The 20,236-nt window shown below is 38.1% G+C and overlaps 1 protein-coding gene across 1 annotated transcript in view; it reads right to left on the bottom strand.

Annotated features, from left to right (window-relative positions):
* LOC108041703 (angiopoietin-2) overlaps nt 1-19,699 on the bottom strand; it is a 188,026-nt gene extending 168,327 nt beyond the window's left edge. Inside the window, exons 1-3 of the mRNA XM_044456621.1 lie at nt 19,574-19,699; nt 11,915-12,916; nt 11,550-11,853 (exon numbers count right to left, since the gene is read on the bottom strand). Of these exons, the coding sequence (XP_044312556.1) occupies nt 11,550-11,853; nt 11,915-12,916; nt 19,574-19,605 (1,338 nt within the window). The 5' untranslated portion in view covers nt 19,606-19,699. The remainder of the gene's footprint in view (nt 1-11,549; nt 11,854-11,914; nt 12,917-19,573) is intronic.
* Between the last annotated feature and the right edge of the window lie 537 nt (nt 19,700-20,236).

Raw genomic sequence — 20,236 nt, 5'->3', positions numbered from 1 at the left:
ACGCAGGGTTAAGCAGGTAAACAGCGCAACCCACTCTTCTCTTTGCGTCTTCCAACGTTGACTAGGATAGGCCCAAAATAATCGACGCTGGTGCATGTAAATGGTTTTTCAAAACTTGCCAACCTAGCTTTTGGAACCGCGGCAATTTGTGGAGGCTGTGGCATTGCGCTACGATTTTTACATATTATCGCGTCCATAGTATATCCGACTGCATTCACTGGACTTTTAGTGCGAAGGATTCCGTAGTCGTCCATATATTGTCTTTTTACAACTTAATGAATGGATTTCGTTCGCGAACTCCAGCCTCTGTGCTTCCTTGTATAGAAGGGTCTGTGCTTCTTTGACGTAAAATTCGGTCACTGCTGTCGGCATGTCCGTCCTTTGGCATTTAGCTTGTAGTCGCTGGATATTTAGGGACATGTTGGCAACGGCTCTGTACAGGCGCCGCCAATCCGAAAAATATTCCAGACTTTATTCGCACGGGTTACAAAGACATGTCTACGTAGTTCGGTCGTACCGATCTCCGTTGCCCGTGACGGAACTGTTGGCCAGTTACTGGGTTCCCTTTTCAGAAACTCGGGTCCGTAAAGCTATGTGTCCACACAAGGATTTTTGATGACCTTCGTTGCCCCGTCTGCGACGTTGAGCTTTAATGGGATCCATCGCCATTGATCCACTCGAGTGGTCTCCAGGACTTCGCCCATTCTGTGCATCACAAATTGTTGAAAGTTGCTAGGATACATCACCAGAACGTAAGATCGTCGACTCGAAGATTACGTACGTTGACGATTTTTTTTGCTAAGCGTCAGCTCATCACGGCGGCTTGGAGCTCCATGCGCGGAATAGATAATGGCTTTAGTGGCGCCACTTTGCTTTTCGCGGCCACTAGCAGTACGTCCACCTCGTCTTTTTGTGATATTCAGAGGTAGCAAGCAGCGGAATAAGCATGCTCGCTAGCCATCGGGGTTCTGCAGATATCATTGGGGAGTAGCATCTCGGAATATTAATTGTTGCCACTTGAGGCAGTAGCAGCTTCCATTGATTCCAGTCCTCCGACAATGATTCTGGCAGCTCTTGGTACCACGCCAGATTTTATGCAGAAGGATTTTTAATCCGATCGTATGACATGACAGCAGGCCTAAAGGGTCGAAGATCGACATGAGAACCTGAAGGACTTCTCTTTTCGTTGGGACTGCAGGATCGGTGAGGACGTCTCGCTTAAGTCTTGAAAATCTGCAAATAAACTTAAATACGTCTTTATGTGGGTCCCAGTACATACCCAAAACCTTTTCTGTAGCGCCGAACTGCACTGCCTCCTGTTTTTTTGGGTCTCCATCGTTCTTAAGATACGAGAGAACTGTACTGGAATTTGACGCCCAGTTTCGAATTTCGAATCCGCCTTTCGATTGGACCCCTCTTACTTGGCTGGATACTTCGATGGCTTTCTGTTCATCACTCAAACTGTCGATGAAGTCGTCGACATAGTGCGCACGCTGAATCGCATCCAAGGCTAATGGGAATTGCTGCTGGTGGACTAAGGCATTTTTGTCGCGCACGTAGTGGGCTATGAATGGTGCGCAACTAATTCCAAAAGTCATTGCATGCATGACGTAGGTGTTTATCTTATTTTGGCTGGCATCATACCAAAGAAAGTGCTGGGAATGCATGTCTTCATGGCGAATGTTGATCCTGTGGAACATTTCGGCGATGTCGCCACTTACGGCGACTTTTCCGACTCTGAGGGCTATAAGAACGTCGATAAGTGGGTTTAAGCAGTCCGGTCCGCTTAACAGAAGGTCGTTGAGGCACATCCCATTTGTTTTTGCTGCCGCATCCCAGACCAGCCTTATTTTTCCTGGCTTATTCGGATTTAGGGCTATAAATATGGGTAAGTACCAGGTGAGAGTTTCTTCTTTCTCCTCCTCCTCGTCAGACAATTGCTTGGCGTATCCTTTGGTAAGAAGATTTTTGATTTGGTCGTCGATTTTCGTAAACAGGTCCGGTTTCCTCAGAATTCTGGTTCTCATGCATTGTAGGCGCTTTAGAGCGGTAATGCGACTCTCGGGAAGTTTTTGAAAATCATTCCGCCAAAGAAGCCCAACGTCGTATTTTCCACATTTGTATTGGCAATCTAGGATTTCGACTGCTCGTTTGTAATCGCTTAAAGGAGTTTTTTTTTTTTTTTTTTTTTAATTGACTCGAGGTTGAAATGCTCCTTTACTTCATCGTGAAGCTTTTGCCAGTTGCAATCGCAGTGGTGTATAGATACGTGACGGTTTGAGTTTGCCGATCCCTGGATGGTCCACCCTAACATGCACTTTGAAGCTATTGGGTCGTTCCACTTGCCTTTTCGGATCCTGCGAGGAACGGCTATTTTCAAATTTGTTGTTCTAATTACTAACATTGGCTGCGCGGAGTAGGTCTCTAATGGCAGGTCCTTTAGATAGCTATACTTACTGCGCAACTCATCCATATCAACGGTTTGCTTTGGCAGTGCAATGTTTTTGACAGTATGAACGTTGTTGAGCCAGTAACGTGTTTCTGAGCTAACGCCTGAGATTTGGATTGATGCTTGCACGGATGTATTTTCGAATTGGGTTGTTTCTCCAGTCCACTGTAAACAAATCGGTGACGGTATACCTTTTATATCGAGCTTGTCAAAAATTGATGTGTCTATTAGGGTAACAGATGATCCTTTATCCAGAAAAGCGAAAATTTCGATTTATTGTCAGCGTAATGTAGAGTTACGGGAACTATTCGGAAGAACTGGTTTCCTTCTACGTCGCCATGGTGTGTGCTTACATGTCTTTGATTTCTCGCTTCGTTGGCTGTATTGGGAACACTTTCCGACTGGAGTAGAGGGTGATGTTTTCTTGTACAACCATTTACTCCGCACTCCTTTGGTCGACAATTGTTTCGATGAACCTTTAAGCATCGAAAGCAGGCCTTTCCGGCTTTAGCGATTTGCCATCTCTTTTCTACCGCGCTGGTTTTAAATTGTTCGCATTGTGTTACCCAATGATTTGTGGACTCGCATGCAATGCACTTTCGATTAGGCTGTTGCTGGACTGTAGATCCCTGGCTTGAACTGGCTGCGCAGCTATTATGGGTATTCACAGAACTAGTCCTGTGAGAAAATAGTGTCACGACAGTCGACGCCGCCTGCGCTATTTTGTAGAGCCAGTCGCTGAAAGCTTTAATGGGAGGGACCGATTCGTCGCGGGGGTGCATCGCCCAGTTTAGTTTGTAGTTACTTGGAAGCTTGTCTACAAGCTCCTTCACTAACATTGGGTTGTTTAAGTGCGCTTGTAGGCTGCAAGCTTCTGTCGTGGCGCATATGTTGCGTACTGCGAGCGCGTACTCTATTATTGATTCCAATTTTTCTTTGGGTGGCGGTAGCTTCCTCACCTTGTCGATCATCCTCTCCAGGATGTGCTCGGGTCTGCTGAAGAACATTTTCAGCGTGCTCATTACTTCCGGAACTAGGCTAGGAAGTAGAAGCTTATCCTTCACCATTTCGCGACACAGGTCACAATTCCAATCGGTATCCTCGACGTCGTAGCTGACACCTGCGCAGCGAAAGTGGTACCAACTGTCACAACTGTCGCATTGAACCCAGCCATCCTCAGTTCCTATCGTTTTTTTCTTATATATTCTACACACTTCTTCGCTCATCTCAATTCACTTTTTAGGGTTATGTGAACTTGGCGTAGTTCTGTGCGTAATTTCTGTTATTTGTTGGCTCCGTTTAGGTATTACGGTTTACTCACCTTACGTTCAAGAAAGGGATGCGATCGCGATTTCACAATATTCTGGCTAATTGGAAATGCGTCGCTTTGTAATTGTACAGTTATAACGGCAACCGCTTGCTCACAAAGTTTTTAAGCATGTTGAGAGCGAAACTAAATTGTTTTTTCAGCAGCCCGCACTACTAACTCGCAAGCACAGATGGAGAGCAGTAAATATGTGTTTAAAATTAACTTTATTTAAATTTTAGCTTCCGAATCGATGTGTATTACAGTTTGCGTTGCGGAGCACGCTTAAAAACTTTGTCTTTTTTCCTTCTCTAATTTCGCTTCTGTCATTTTTTGAGATGGTTCTTAACAACGTAAATGAGATCGATATTCCTTACAACGATATCTCGACGAGTGCTTATAAATAACATAAAGAAATCAAAAATAAATTTAAATTATGGCGGCAACATATATGCTTGTTGTTATGATGTATCTGATGTTTTGACTGACAATTAGTTTGATCGAAACAAATCCGTGCATAATGCAAAAATAACATAGTTCGATCTGAAACCCGCGTGCATCAACATGAATCACAGGAATTACTATTCAAAACGTTGTAAGATTGGAAACGATTTTAAATGTTTTTAACTGCAAAGAAAACGTTAAATTTAACAGATATGACGAATAAGTTTAAATACTGTATAATTTTTTAGAAAAATTGTGCTTTCCGAAGAAGCACAGGTTTCCCCAAACAAATTTCATAAAAAAAATAAATTGCTGAACACGTTTAAAGCATCTTTATTAAATTTTGTGAGGCGTCTTAGGGACCACCACTTAACCGACTGAGGGCGCATACGTTTATAGTATGGCACGATTTGCGAGAAGTACAAGAAATACAAGTTAGGAAAAAAAAAATTTCGAATTTTGGCTAATGAAGTTAGTATTAATCGTTTTTAAAACTTGAAGTTTTAGAAAAGTCGATCTATAGTGTAAACATAATACCCTAAAAAGCTCATGCAAGTCATATTTCTATCTGCAATCCTAAAAAATTTTGTTTGCACTCAGCTTCTCCAATACACACAATTTTTCACCCAACGCGTGCAAGTTTGAAAAAATTTTAATTAATTCACTTTTTTTTAATAAAACTTTCTTAGAAACTGGTGTTCTTAGTGATTCACAGATGGATGTGGTTTTTAGATGAAACTATTCGAAACTGGCTTCTTTAGTGTTTCACAGATAGGTGTTCTGACTATTGTCCGCAAAAACTATATTTTCAAATTAAAAGTCAATAAGCGTACTCTCGGTGTTCGGTTTAAGTCAATGTTTTAAATTGTTTTTATACAAACTTCCACTTACCACGTTTAAGGTCGTGTTTTTTTGTTGATGTGTATTTCCAGCTGCTTTTGTCTCAAATGAGGTTTTTATTCAATTTCAAAGATTTGTTCCAACTCAAAACAGCCTACCCGCTTGGTAATCTTGGGGCCGTGACTTTTTTGTGTCCTGTGGCATAGCGATCCTTTTGGTTCATCAAACTACACTATACAACTACACAACTACAACGACGGTGACAGTGCTCTTTGTGCCAATTCCTTTCAAGATGTGCTCATTGCTTCAACAACACTTTCGTAGCATAAAACCTTATGGGAGCAATATTTTGTTCAATTCTTTAAGAATTCAATAAATCCTTGAAATTTTTTTCTACATGGAACCTCTGTTGCTAAGCAACGTTTTCTTGTGGATTCAAAATTGTCCAAATTTTGTGTTTTGATTTGGGAGCGCCAACGAGTTCTAGCAATAGGCATATCTTATTTTCTTGGCTTAGCAAAGTTCGGGTCTGCCACCATTGAGTCTTTTGAAAATTTTAGCATGACGAATTTAATGAATGAGATTGTTAAAAGGCGATGATGTGAAGAAGGACAAAGGGTGCAATTTGTTGGGAAAATTAATTGTTCAGTGACTTCACTGGCACATTAGCTCGAGCTTATTTCTCAATTGTCTCTAAAACCTTCTTTGCTTACTGTGGCGATTTAGTGATAGCATGGTGCCATCATGTCAGAGATCAAATTTATCTGAGATTGCGAATCAAGAAGTGCTCGAAAGATGCCACACTGCCCGTTGCTGGCTAGCACCACTACTTTTGGTACCGCTATTTTTACTGCGGCGAGTAAGTTGTAAATATTATTTTCACCTACGTCTAGAGTTGGCCCCCGATATGTTGCTTTAAAATGTATGGTATTTTTTATCGCATTTACAATACATTTTCCCTCACGTTGTTAAATCAACATTTTGTCTTCTTAAGGGAGGAGCCTGCTTTAAAAGCTTCAAAAAATTGATTTTTCTGAGGACTTTTTTGGGAAGGAAAGAAATATTCGATTGAAACGAATAAAACTTCGTTTTATATTTCAAGAGTCTTCTCAAATTTTTTCATACAAATATATGTCACACTATGCCTTGTTCAAGCATTTCGCCGAGGCGCCTCGAGTGTGCAAGCTATCCAGCTCAAGATCCCAGCCTCCTTACCCAAGTTATAAACAAATCATTATTAAACAATTCTTAGCTGAGAACACTATCTAGCTCAAGAGGCCAGCCGCCTTACCCGAGTCATAAACAATTTCTTATAAACAATTCTTACCTGGGAACCCATTACTCAGCTTTCATGCAGAATCCCAATTAGCTTCCCCACTCCAGTAGAAGTTCATTATTATAATTCAATTGCGCCGCGGTCCTTTTTACATAAACTAAGCTGGGTCCAGCTAATGTAAACACAAAAATCAGGACAACAAGCCCAAAAACTGCAGGGTAGTCCGTTTTTGCATCGGACCGAAAGATAAAAAAAAGGGCAGACAGACTTGGCTATTGAATCCAAATTAGGAATATATGTGCATATTTAAAGCCCTGCGTGAGTAAAGTGTTAACTTTCATCTTAAAAAAAAGGTTCGAGTAAATCATGTCTGAATTTTTTTTGACTTGAGAGGCGGAGTCATTTTTTGAGTAAATGCTCCAGTGCAGAGTGGGATACTTATCGCCTCTATTAGTTTTTAGGTTCTCTTAAAAGGTTTCATTACGTCCGAAATTTATTTTTATTTTACGCAGTTTTTTCAATCCTTTCATTGGGGACAGCCGGTTAACAAGATTTTCCTAAAAGGAAATTTAAAATACTTCCAAAAACTAGAATCCTAGCTGAATCATTGTATTTATCCAATCTTATATCTGCAATCATTTTAAAGCTTGATAATTTTCAACTTTCCATTTAGTAGTTTCCTTAGCTACAACTCTTTGAATCACATGACTTATATTACAAGTGCTTTTGTTAAATTTAAAGACCGCAAAGCGTTTCCAACAGCCCAAAATGTTGTCCATGTCATGGCCTTTTTATTTCTTCATCATTACTTTTGTTTGCGCATTGGATAAAATCGGTCGTTACACTAAAAGCTGAACAAGAACAGATAGATCTTCTTTAAAGAAATATTTCGATTTATATGCGTGTGACGGACGTGGACTAAAAACTTTTAAGCAGTGTCGTTTTTTTTTTAATTTACAATCGTATAGTTTTGTTTACATAAAATTAAATCCGTAATTCTGACAATGCAAGATAGTAGTTTCCACATACTGTATCCGTAAACGCTTAGAAACAACGAAGCTATATTTGTTTTCATTTAGTTTTCCTATTGTTCAAATAGGAGCAATATGATTTAGCTGTCTGAACCGGTCAGACTGACGGAATCTATATGATTAAAATTATAACCAACTTTCGGAAAGTATAAAAATTGACAATACCTCGAAATGTATCTGTATATGTATGTTTAGAAAAAACGAAGCAATCATTTTTTTAACTCTCTTTTCCCGATTGTTCCGATGGGAACTATATGACATAGTCTTCCGGTCGACGTCTTTTTTTGCAGATATTACAACAGAAAAGTTTGCAAAAGTTTCATCCAGACAGCTTAAGTACTAAAAGACTAGTATGGCTCATAAAAACAAAATTTTACCTTAATGATGCAGGGTTTTAATATTATATATACTTTCAACAAACTTTGCCACTCTTTACATAAAGGGTATAACAATGTGCAAAATAACCAAAATTATGTATGTAATGTATTGTTGGGGTGGTCACTCGTAGTGGTTACAATTAAAGGTGGTCGGTTGGCCGATTGTTCTTCAGCTTTAGGACGCCGGGGTGATCCCGCGTAATGATAAATTAGGTAGATTATGGTGGCGGCTTGCCGGAATTTTTTTTAGTAAGAAAACTTGTGTTCTTTATTATTTGGGTATTCAAAATGAACTGAACTTAAAGCTAACAGGAATGGAACTTCATAGCGGCCACGCAAATATGCTATGTTCGCCGGCTATGTAGTTTGGCCGGTGTCGGTCTTCGGACATTCGTTCATCGCCGTCTCCCGGTTGACTTAGTAAACTACTCCCCCTCAGGAATGAAGCCGCCCTTGGCCGATCCTATGTGGGCAATCACTTCTCTTAATTGGAGCGCAGATCTCCTGGCCCTGGTGATTCGCTGACGCAGATCAACGCGCAACATATTGTTCCTGCAATAAGCGCCATATGATATAGTCGATAGTTGTTTACATCCTCCCCTAACATTTTAATATATTCCAAATTACGTTCACTTAATCAGTATAGGTATGGAAGACTAAGGATGTCGTGTTTCACGGTTATGTTCAGGGAGGGCGAGCTGTCTACTCTTGGAGCCTTTTCTGGGGCTGTGTCATGATTACTACGTATATGGACGTAGTTGCCGTTGTTTACACTCATGCGAGCCGGTCGATCGTAAGTGACGTAAGTGATGTAATTCACTCTGCTGGGCGTCGCAGTGCGCTGTCCCTCATGCGTGGAGTTCTTGGGCGCACGATCTTCTTAGAGCCAGTTGGCAAAACGTGACCCCCGGTGCTATGAAGCCGTTTTTGACTGTATGAATTTATCCGCTATTTAACGGTTTGTAATATTTCGATGGTCTCATCCATCCATACATTTTCCAGGTCTGCATGATCTAATATCAGCTCACAATATTGACTTTAGCAATGACTACGGCTAGTATTACATTTTGCAGCTCCAGTGCAATCATCCTATTCCGAGTTAGGTGTCCTGTATCAATTTCGGAATTTTTTACCGGCTTCAGAATTTGATTGACAGTAGTACAAATTTCGTTAATTTGATATTGTATCTTATTATTGATTATTTATTAATTGAACCTCAGTGAATTTAATTTTTTCCAAATCTTGTGCATCTGGCGTCCCCGGCCCTACCTTTAACGGCGTTCCTAGGAAGTCTTAGCTTTTAGCTACTCTGAGCGATGTGAACGCTCAAAAGCTTTTGTCATCTGTGACTGGGGAAACATGTTGGTCATGCCATCGGTTTCCTACACTACGCGCCGATATTCTAAGAGATTCGCAGAGTGTTTTACAAATGCGAATTCCCCCCATACTAAATTAAATTAATTAACAATTGCCTACTAGAATAAAAGGTAAGATAAGATTTGCACACCAGATTAGGCGCCGAAAAGAAAAAAGTAGAAACATTTGTTCTACTTATTCCAGAATCGGATGGACTAGCAAAATAAATAAAGTCTTAGTGATATAAGGGTCATAGAATTCGTTTAAACACCTTTAAACAACACCAAAAACGAGGGAAGGAGGATAATAAATAATGTAAAAAGAGGCGGACCAAGATGGCTTCCTTGTGGGAGTTAATGTTAGATTGAATATTGTCTTTTGACTTGTGCCCAAAATATATGAATATCTTGTAGCAGTCGAATACAAGAATAAACACTGAGCTTTGAACAAAAAATACGGGAGAACGGAAAACACCGCCGTAGCATTGACTAAGGAGCTGTTGACAAGGACAATTTTGCGTGGAAGCTCAACTTTCCGAGGTGGAATAGAATGAATGTCCTTCAATGTAATAATGCTTATAAGACGGTATACCAAGGTGTTCGAAAAACGAACACACGGCTATTGTAAATTGCATGATTCGGGACACGAGGCGCTATGTCCAGGTCAGCCGATACGAAAGAAATATTACCTTCATGCCCGTCGATGTCCGATCCTTATATATGATATATGCACTTCTTCTGCTCAAAAGCTTCGTACTATGAACTCCGGCTTGTATCTGGAGGGATAACATGCAAAATTAAAGAAAGTAAGTCCGACACACCAACGAATCCAGCCCGAATCCTGAAACACCCTAAGGTTCCATTCTCATCCGAATGCACGTAATTTTTTTCGTCTAGAATTACAGTTAGTCAGATTCAACGGCTGGACCTGATCGCCATGTTCGTTCCATTTAATTAAAGTCTTAGAACCTACTAACGCCAATTACTACAAGACGTTTGAACTAACTTACAAAGCGTCTTAATAACACATTGCTACATTTTCAGGGCGAACGGGCGATCTTTGGACTTCCAGAAATCGAAAAGTGACTTCAGCTCCATGTTAACAACCAAAGAATTGCCTACAGAGTGGTTATACACTCAAACTCACATAAGCTCAACCATAAAGTCTGTTAAAGAATCCTTTTTCTCTCGTAAGGCAAACTTTTAAACTTTCAAACAATAGCAGATCCTCAGTGCAGATTTTAAGTTTATTAAACACATTCAACATCAAATAATTTTACACAATTAGGTAAGGGCTTGGTTTGTATTTATGGTTTTCTATCTCCCTCATTTCAAGTTTCTTTTTTTTGCTCTCCGTCGCTCGACGCTGTTGGAATGGCACGTTCTTTCTCTACCTAACTGAAATTCTTTCTAAGGAATCGAAGATCGTTGGAGAGTTTTTGCACGACAAAACTTAAAGTTGTTACGCTCCCGATCTATAACTTTCTCTGACTATCCCGTTAAGAGGTGCCTATTATCGGACTTAATCGGCGTTAAGATCCCACTCGCTCTCGTTCTCTGTATATCTCGTTTCCGTGACCAATATCAAAGTTTATTGGTGTTACGGTCCAATTAAGGGGGGAAACCAGTTTAGATGGTTCAAAACATCGATTTTTTATATATTGCATAAATTGTTAGAACAACTATTCAAGAATATGTTGCTTAAGTTTCAAAACGAAATTCAAATTAGTTCCGATGATATGAGCACTCAGAACGAGTGCATTTTTCAAATGCGTTTTTCTCGAAACGACTTTTTTTCAACTTGCGGTCATCCTAGCTCGGAAAGTTATTGACGAATCGAACTGAAAATTTATGTGAATATTCCTTATTCAAGTCCGAAAAATATGAACCAAACTCTGAATGATATTATAAACTGAAATACATTTTTTTATGTAAGAAAGGTGATGATATAAAAACATGACAATTTTTCCAAACACCTCCAAAACATTAAATTTTCAACAATTTCGGTCAGAGTTTGGGTCATATTCTTAGAAAATACGTTAAATTAATGATTTCAGATAAAAACTGCGACCTCCAGGATGCCCGAAAAGGGGTCAACTCTGATGGCGATCGTCAATGGACACCAGCCTCTAACTCCCCCAATTCCGGCGGAAATGACTTACCAAAATTTGAAAGTGTAGTTCAAAACAGAAATAAACTGCTACTAGTTTAAACAAATTTGAGTTATTATACACTTACAAAAAAAAGTCACGAAAAACACTTAATTTCAGACTTCTAAACTGGTTTCCCTCCTTAAGCTTGAAAATGCATTCTTTTTAGTTAAGAACTGGAACCGAAAAATGCCTTTCGTGACCCCTTTACGCCTTCTCTTAGTTTCTAGGCCGAAGCTCTAATGAATAATATTTAAATTCTAGTTCTGAACAAAACCGAAGTCAACATTTTTTGGACTTACGGCCCTATTAAAAACTAACCTTAATATCCTTTAGGGTTAAAATATCATTGGCGATGGTGGTGTTGATAATCGCTGGCTTTTTTTTTATGCTTGGAAAAATAATTCCATCTTTCCGAATAGCTGATTTTGACCCATTGATTAAAGCTCCGGTGCTGTAAGTGATGATGGGGCTTATTGGCGTGGAATGTAATTGATCCAGCATTAAATCTCCAGTTGAGGAAGTAAATAGAGTGGGTGAAATAGTGTTCACAATGGTAGGTTGAACGTAAGAGAATGACGACGACAAATTCGCCCTTTTAAATGTTTCATCAATTAAAGAGTGGCTTAAAAAAAAATTAGTTAGAAAATATGAAACAAAAACATTTTTTTAAATAATGAATTTACCTATTTAAGTCATATTTCAATATACTGTCGATTTTTTTGTCTGCAATAAGCTCAGGTGGCTCAGGTAGTTTAGCTAATATTTGAACATAATTTTCCTGTTTTTTTAATCGTTTTTCCACCTTATCTAAGTTATTGATAATCAAGTTGGTTTTCGTTTTAAGATCTTGATGGATTTCATCAATTGCTCGCTCTTGTCGTTGAGTTTGTGTTAGAAGAGCCGCGGACTTGGGAAGCAGATAATCCACAGTTGATTTTGTGTCGACCACGACGTCCCAAACTTCATCAATTTTTTCAGAAACCATTGGTCGTATTTGTTTAACTAAAACTTCAAGTTTGCTTGATTTCAACGGTGACGCCGCTGTTGTGGCATTTAAAATTTGAAACTGTTTGTTATTATCGACTACAGCAAAATGTATCTCATGCATCATATTCATCATTATCCCAATATTTTCAGACACAACATTTATGTGGAATTGTAACTTTTTATCAATGTTGTCAGCTGACTCGCGAAGATCCCTTAATTCGGATGACATATGTGTCATGGCTTCAGAACTCAACGCTTTTGTAATGTCGTTTACATTAATTGTGACGGGCTTCTTTTCACTAGCCTCGCCGTTAAAGTCTTCAACTTGCAAATAATTATTATCTATTTGCACCTTAAGGCATTCTAGCTTATTATCTATATCAATGACTTTACGATCAATCTTTACTATTCGTTCGTTGAGTAATTTTGACGAGTTTTGTTCCAGCTTGGTAGTTTGGTTTATAACGTCCAAGAATTGTGCACGTATTTTAGGCACACCATTGGAAATCGTTTTCTCTATATTGTCCAGCTGAAAAATAATTAAATCCGTTTTTTCTATATTTTTTACTACCTGATTTTGCAGCGCATCCATATTTTTCATTATAAGATCAACTGTTTTATCGAGACGATCGATGCGATTAAGTTTTCCTTCCAGAGTGGTTATAATAATTTCAAATATATTTATTAATTGTTGTTCTCTGAAATAAGTAAAAGAGCAAAGGGAGATGAATAAACATGAAATTACTTGTATAATATTGAATTAGTTAATAAACTTATAGGTAATGCAGCTATACACCAGATCAACGATTTTTGTTGAAAACATCGATTGTTTTACTGATCTAATAGTTTTATTCGAGAGAAGAGATGGATGGATAGCTGAATACAATCACAAGCTTCTTTATTGCAAGCTGAAACTAGACCAACAACAGGATAAGCGGCTTATCTTAGTCCCAAAGTCAAGAATGACTGATTTTTGGTAACATCGATCTCTTTTAAATCCGCGATGTTAGAGTAGGAAGACATTAAGTCTATGGATGTCAAAAATATATCAAAATATCAATATACCGATATTTTTTGCAAAAAAAAAAAATATTTATATCGTAATATTTTTTTAGCCAAATATCAAAATATCGATAGTTTTTTTTCGATATTGTTTGATACTTGCATATCTTTCTCGCATGTACATAAGCATGCCTTACACCGACTGGGACAGCGATCCGGTGTAAAGGGCTGCACGGCCGCATTCAAAACGACTTATGAGACATTCATCTGCCAATGAGTTGTATGAATTCAACTCATCGAACTCACACATAGAGAGAGCGAATTGAATGCCGAAAGAACCGGGTAAAAATAGTGAGTGCGATGAATGACGCATTGTTTCCTTTACGTGAGCTGTATTTACTAGTGCGAAATTAAATAAGAGACAATAATACAATGTTTATTTTCATTTCATGTATGTATATTTCGTTTAAAAACTAATTATTAATTTTTCCTTTATAAATATTATTTATATTAGAATGTAGAAACATAATTTTATTTATGCTTTCTGGATTTTTTGATACACTGCAGCGTTTTTCAGTAATTAAGTTTCTGGCATCAGAAAACGCTCTCTCAGAAGCCGCGCTAGTTGCTGGTATACAAAAAATCTTACAACTAGTCTTAAGGGGTTATCCGGGTCTTGACACTTCAAAAAATTCATTTTTTTCAAACTTTTTTATACAATAGTACAAAGTTTCAGGAATGTTGTCTGAAAATTTCAAGTCGATCGAAGCAAAACTGTAGGAATGGGAGAAATTTAAAGCCCAGAGCGTCGAACGTCACAACGGGCAATTCGGGCTCTGGCGTCGGGCAGATGCGGCACTTTAAACGCGTTTTTCTCAAAACCACTTTTTTGAAGTCGGTAGTCACGATTTCTCAAAAACTATTGCACCGATACACTTCTGCTTTTGCACACTTCTTTTAGACATAATTCTCTTGTCCTTAACGGAGGGAATTTTTAAATTTTTAATTACAACTCTTTTTATAAGCTAAAATATGGCCAAATTTACGTAAAAAATGACACTTTTTATGAAAAGCGCTACAAAAAATTCAATTTTTAATTTTAAAAAAAAATGGCTCGTAGAGGACAAGCGAGACACATACACTATCAGAATAATTTTGGTTTTTTGATTTCAGATAAAAATTGACGAAGATATTTTGCCTACCGCAAGGACACAATTTTTTATGAGGTCAAGTTAAAGCCTGCCTCAACGGCTCAATTTTAAAACATTTTGGTTCAAATTTTTACACAATGTTGGTCAAACCATAAACATTAATGTACAATAAATGAAATTTGTGAAATTGTCGTAAGATCTTTTAAAAAATTCACGAAAATAGGCTTTTTTTCGTGCTTCAAGACCCGGGGAACATTTTTTTATGGTCGGTCCACCAACTAAGGCAATCAAAACTATCTGAAAAAATTACAATTGTGTTACAATAACAGTTTATTTCCTTGTCTATTTGGATTTATTAAGGTTGTAGCTTTTTGGACTTCGATGAAATCAATAAATGCATCATCATGACAAAGCGGCGCACAAATTGTATACTGAGTATTCAGTCAATTCTATGCTTCATTCATTGACTCATTCCGTTTTGCACACACATTCATTCAATGCCATTTCATATGAATACTCAAAATTGCGCTCAAATTAGAGTACACAACTCAAAAATAAGAGTACACAATACAAAAATTTGAGTGCCACGGCTGCTCTCTAATCCGGTGGAATTCTGGTACTCGGGTAGCTCAGTGTCGTCAGAGCGGTTAGCGTCGGCTATTAAGTGCGTTGTCTTCGACACACGCAGCCGTTCATGCGGCCACATAACGGAAAGAGTATTTTTAAAATCCATAAGCAAAGACCTATGAAACTAATAAAATAACAAATGTAGCAAAACGTATTTTATTTTTTATATTTTTTTAATGCTTTTACTTTAATTTTAGGGCAAAAGTCTTGTTTCTTTGTTGTTAGCTTATTTACGCGGCTAAAATTTTTGAAATTCAACTGAAAAAAAAATCAAAAATATCTGATATATCGATATTTTTGGCGATATATTAAATATCATATCAATATTTTTCTTATGGAAAATTTATCAGCGATACGATATTTTAAAAATATTTGACATCCCTAATTAAGTCACAACAATAATACAATTATGTGCACAGAACCAGGGCACTATGGGGAATTTGGCCGATTTTGTGGAACGAATGTATTTTTTAAATGTATGCCGATTTTTTTTAATGTATTAAGAAATCATCGAACTGTTTGGTAAAGCCTAGTACTCAGATCGACAAACGAGTACGCTGGCGTAAAAACTTTAATCTTTCCAGTGTGACCAAACTTTCGAGAGTTCGTCAGAATTAAGCGTGCTATGGTCGTACTGTCAGTCAGCTGGGTTTGTTCACAAGCAGTTGTAATTCAAATATCGTATTTGCGGGAAAGAGCTTTTAAAAGATATTATCAACTACCTTGGCAAGACAAAACTGCCGCTGTACAAAGAAATTAAAAAACAATACAATTTAAATTTAGCAGTTGTTTTTTTTTATTTACTGATAATTATTTTATAATTTGAAGTTCATAGCTGCACTTTTATTGTGTTTTTTCGTACATTCTTGACCTAAAAAACATTTTGCTCTCACAAGAGGCACCCCAGATAGTATTAATGTTATTTTGTCCTCACATGGAAACTCCTGCAATCGACTTTTGCGAGTTTTTTGAGTTTTTCCCTCCATTTCATATAATGTTCAGTGAGAAGCGCACGCCAAAAGATTAAAGCCTAGTATCCAGATCGACGAAAACCGTACGCCAGTCATGAGAGAGAGCGAGATGCAAACAGCTGGCGTTCACTTTTCGTCAGGCCTTTTTTTCACGTCGGTCCCCTGATCGACGAAAAAATACCACAAAATTCCATAGCGTTGCCAGTCTGCGGAAATGAACTTTGGGTCAACCCTAGCGAAAAGATTAAAAAATTTAATCTTTTGGCGTGCGCTTCTCACTGATCATTATAAGAAATGGAGGGAAAAACTCAAAAAACTCACAAAAGTTGATTGCAGGTGTTTACATGTGAGGACAAAATAACATTGATACTATCTGGGGTGCCTCTTGTCAGAGCAAAATGTTTTTTAGGTCCAGAATGTACGAAAAAACAAAATAAAAGTGCAGCTATGAACTTTAAATTAGCAAATAATTATCAGTAAATTAAAAAAAACAACTGTTAAATTTAAATTGTATTGTTTTTTAATTTCTTTGTACAGCGGCAGACTTGTCTTGCCAAGGTATTTGATAATATATTTTAAAGGCTCTTTCCCGCAAATACGATATTTGAATTTTAACTGCTTGTCAACAAACCCAGCTGATTGACAGTATGACCGTAGCACGCTTAAATCTGATGAACTCTCAAAATTTTGGTCACACTGGAAGGATTAAAGTTTTTACGCTAGCGTAATCGTTTGTTGATCTGGATACTAGGCTTAAATTTGTTAATCTTTTCGCTAGGGTTCACCAAAGTTCATTTCCGCAGACTGGCAACGCTAAGCAATTTTCTGGTATTTTTTTCGACGATCTGAGGACCAAGGTGAAAAAAAACGTTGACGAAACGTGAACGCCAGCTGTTTGCCTCTCGCTCTTTGTCATGACTGGCGTTCAGTTTTCGTCGACCTGAGCCACCAGGCTTTAGGAACCACTCTCTTGATCAAAAACGCAGCTCTACTGAAGGTGTGGCATACGCAAAAGGGTCTTCGAGAAAAAGAAGACGCTGTATTCACTTTTGCTAGCAAGTAAATTGATCCCATTATTTTTGAAGAAAATCAAAGCGTTTTAAAAGACAAAACCAATTTTTCCTCAATTTATTGCAAAAATGACGAAAAGGCAAGAGAAAAGCTTTTAACAAAATATTCAAAGTGGATGGAAAGCAATCTTAGCTTGAATTGGATTGGAAATGAAAGCAAAGCAAAATCAAAGAAAAAAACCACTGGATGTCTAAAAACTATCATTTTGGTTAAAAGGTGCAAGAGGGAAAAGAAATATAGCTAATTATCTCTCAGCGGCCCAAAAGCATAATGTTGGTTTGCTGATTCAAGCTGCAGGCATAGCTGCTCGAAGACAACGATCTTGCTGTTATATTGAAATTACTAGCGGTAAATCCAGCAAAAGCCAAAATGTTCAGGAAACTGGTAAGCAAGCCCGTTGAGCAGCCTGTGCGTTCTTCGGCAGAGGAGGCTTTGGCTTTAATACTTGATCAAGGGGACACAAAGGGCAGGAAGGCAGATATTTATCCAAATTATAAAGAAGTAGCCGAAAAAAAAGGATATACTCGCCAATATTGATATAACGGAAACCGTGGCGAAAGTTTCCCTTCAGGATCTTTTGGATCATACCATAGCTCGGATAGTAGCTGATCAAGCGGGATTTATTGCAGCGACAATGAACGATTAGCACACAAATTTCCTATCTGCTGAATTGATTTTAAGCTATGGCTTGTTGAAAAGAGAGGGACAAGCGAGTTTCAATCAGGCATATACTGAATGCCAGTCATATCAAGCTGATTCGTCACTCTTCGCTACGACAGTTGCGCCTCTTCGCCTAATAGATTCATCAGGCAATGTTTTATGGTATAATGATACTCCTCAGAGTATACGATTTTGTCATCCGTTTAAACTGGAGTTTTTAAAAGAATCAATATTAAGAGAGAGCACTTACAGATACAAGCTGAAATACAAAATTTAATTACACCCAAACTAATCCTAAAAAATTAGCAATGCTTGTATGTAAAGTTCAGTCTGCACTGTAATTGATGGCAAAGTACTTAATGCCTAAACGGAAAAAAAATCTTTCCAAGCTTGCCCCATATGCAAAGCGACACCAAAGGTTTTTTCCTGGAAACAAACATTTTAAGTGTCTTCAGTTTGTTCCTATTTTGGACAATTTAAAATAAGGTGTAAATCCACAACATTGCTGGATTACATTTTTTGAATTTATACTCCATGCCGCATACAAAATTGACATAAAAAAGTGGAAACTATGAAACAAGGCGACAAATTCATGGTTTCGGAAAAAAAGAAACACGTTCAAAGTATGTTTTGGGAAAAGCTGGCGCTAAAAGTTGATCAACCAAAACAAGGTGGATTCGGAAGCTCCAATGTCGGAAATACTGGCATTGCTATCCAAGTCATTTTAAAAATGAGAACCATATTGATATTCTTATCATGCCAATTATCAATAAACCTTGACAAATATGGTCACCTTATTGTGGACAAATATCCATGGTTTTCCATGACACCGACTGTCCACAAGATTTTGGTGATGCTTGTTCTGTTCAACTTCGGAAATAAAGTATAGCTAGGGCTTATTGTATGGAATTTTGTAATTATTAAAACGAAAGAGCTTTTTAGCAGGCGTCTGCGAGTGATTGTTTATGTTTAATAAGACACCCTAAAATCACGGTGTTAAGTCAAGTACTGAAATAGGCCTACAAAAGAATATATATGAATGTAAATACTTATTATGCGAGCTCTGATTTTCAGGGTAAAGTAATTAACTGTAGTCTACTAGAATAAGGAGGTAAGATAAGATTTGCCTCCCATTTAAGGTGACGTAACACAAAAAGTATAAAGTTTTTTTTACTGATTTAATGTGGTCAATATGTATTCTATATTGTGGACTCTAGACAGGAGACCCATACTCCAGAATCATAGAATTTTTTTGATAAAACCAAGCATGCCTCTGACTTTATTAACCATGGACGAAATATGATCACAAAACTTTAAACGCCACTATCGTTTATAAGAGTAATTCTAATCAAAGAGTTGCCACATAGCTTCCAATTTCTGATTGACGAGATGAAAGTAAGCAGCTCGGATTCAAAGCTGTTTATTCCCTCACCAGTTTTCAAAGTTATCTAAGTCGGTTTGTAAGTCTTAAATCAGGAAGCACCATATATTGCAGGGATAATTTAACATCATCTGCATACATTAGTATGCGAGAATGACTGGTTGTTGATCTACAATGGTGCTGCAAATGGGGAGTAAACATTTTTTCAAAAAGCTTAGGGATAGCTGACAACCTAGATATACCTCTATAGTTACTGGCCTCTAACTTTTTACCTTTCTTGTGAAGCGGTTTGAAAATTTAGATAGTTTTCTAAATATTAAAAACCCGAATACTTGATGGCTAAAATTTTAATTACTTAGAGCCTAGCTTAACGAAAGTTGGCGAAGACGGGCGACTTCGAAGAGAGAACATTTTTGTGCTTTTGCTCTTAATTAACTTACACTATGCTTCAAAAGTTACAACTTCAAAAATAAAATGGTCAGCTTAACTGACCTAAGATTCTGACACCTATCGGGCTTCAACATATTGGAAGCGGCGCCGAAAAATTCCTCCTCCGCTAGTCCGCTTCCTGATGCGAATTCGCGTATCGTGTCTCGAGGGCAGTGGCGACTCGCTCCGACGAAGTTCGTCCCGCTGTCGCACGACTTGGGACATACTCGGCGTCCAACGAACCTTTAAAGAGCCAATAAAAAGAAACAACTTATACGAAGAGAGCAATGTAGGACTTATACGGAGGCAAAAATCAAGGCAACATTTAGCAAATAGGCGGAAAGAACGGAGACGATCCGCGAATAAATTTCACATAATTTATGTCATCAGTCGAGGATGGCACTTAAAGCAGCGCATGCATGATCGAACTATCTGACTCCTGAGCGTTTACGCTCCAAATACGCTGTCGAAGGTGAAACACAAGTGCTTGTGCACCAACATGTAAATTGGAATGGTGCAGATGCCGAACATAGCTCTGCACGAATTGAGAGCGTTTTGTTAACAAGCTTGCCATCGTATGATATAGGAACATTAGCTAGTCGGGCCAACTCTGGAGCCTTTACGAACTTTTCCCTTTCTTCATGATACTCGTGCTTCTGTAATAACTCGACAATTTTTAGAAAGGCTTCAATATATTACGTCGGCGACAAAGTTTTTTTTAAATAC

Source organism: Drosophila rhopaloa, unplaced genomic scaffold, assembly GCF_018152115.1.
Source record: "Drosophila rhopaloa isolate 14029-0021.01 unplaced genomic scaffold, ASM1815211v1 contig_133, whole genome shotgun sequence".
Lineage (NCBI taxonomy): Eukaryota > Metazoa > Arthropoda > Insecta > Diptera > Drosophilidae > Drosophila > Drosophila rhopaloa.
The sequence above is the reverse complement of the archived record's forward strand: the minus strand, read 5'-3'. Positions and strand labels throughout refer to the sequence as shown.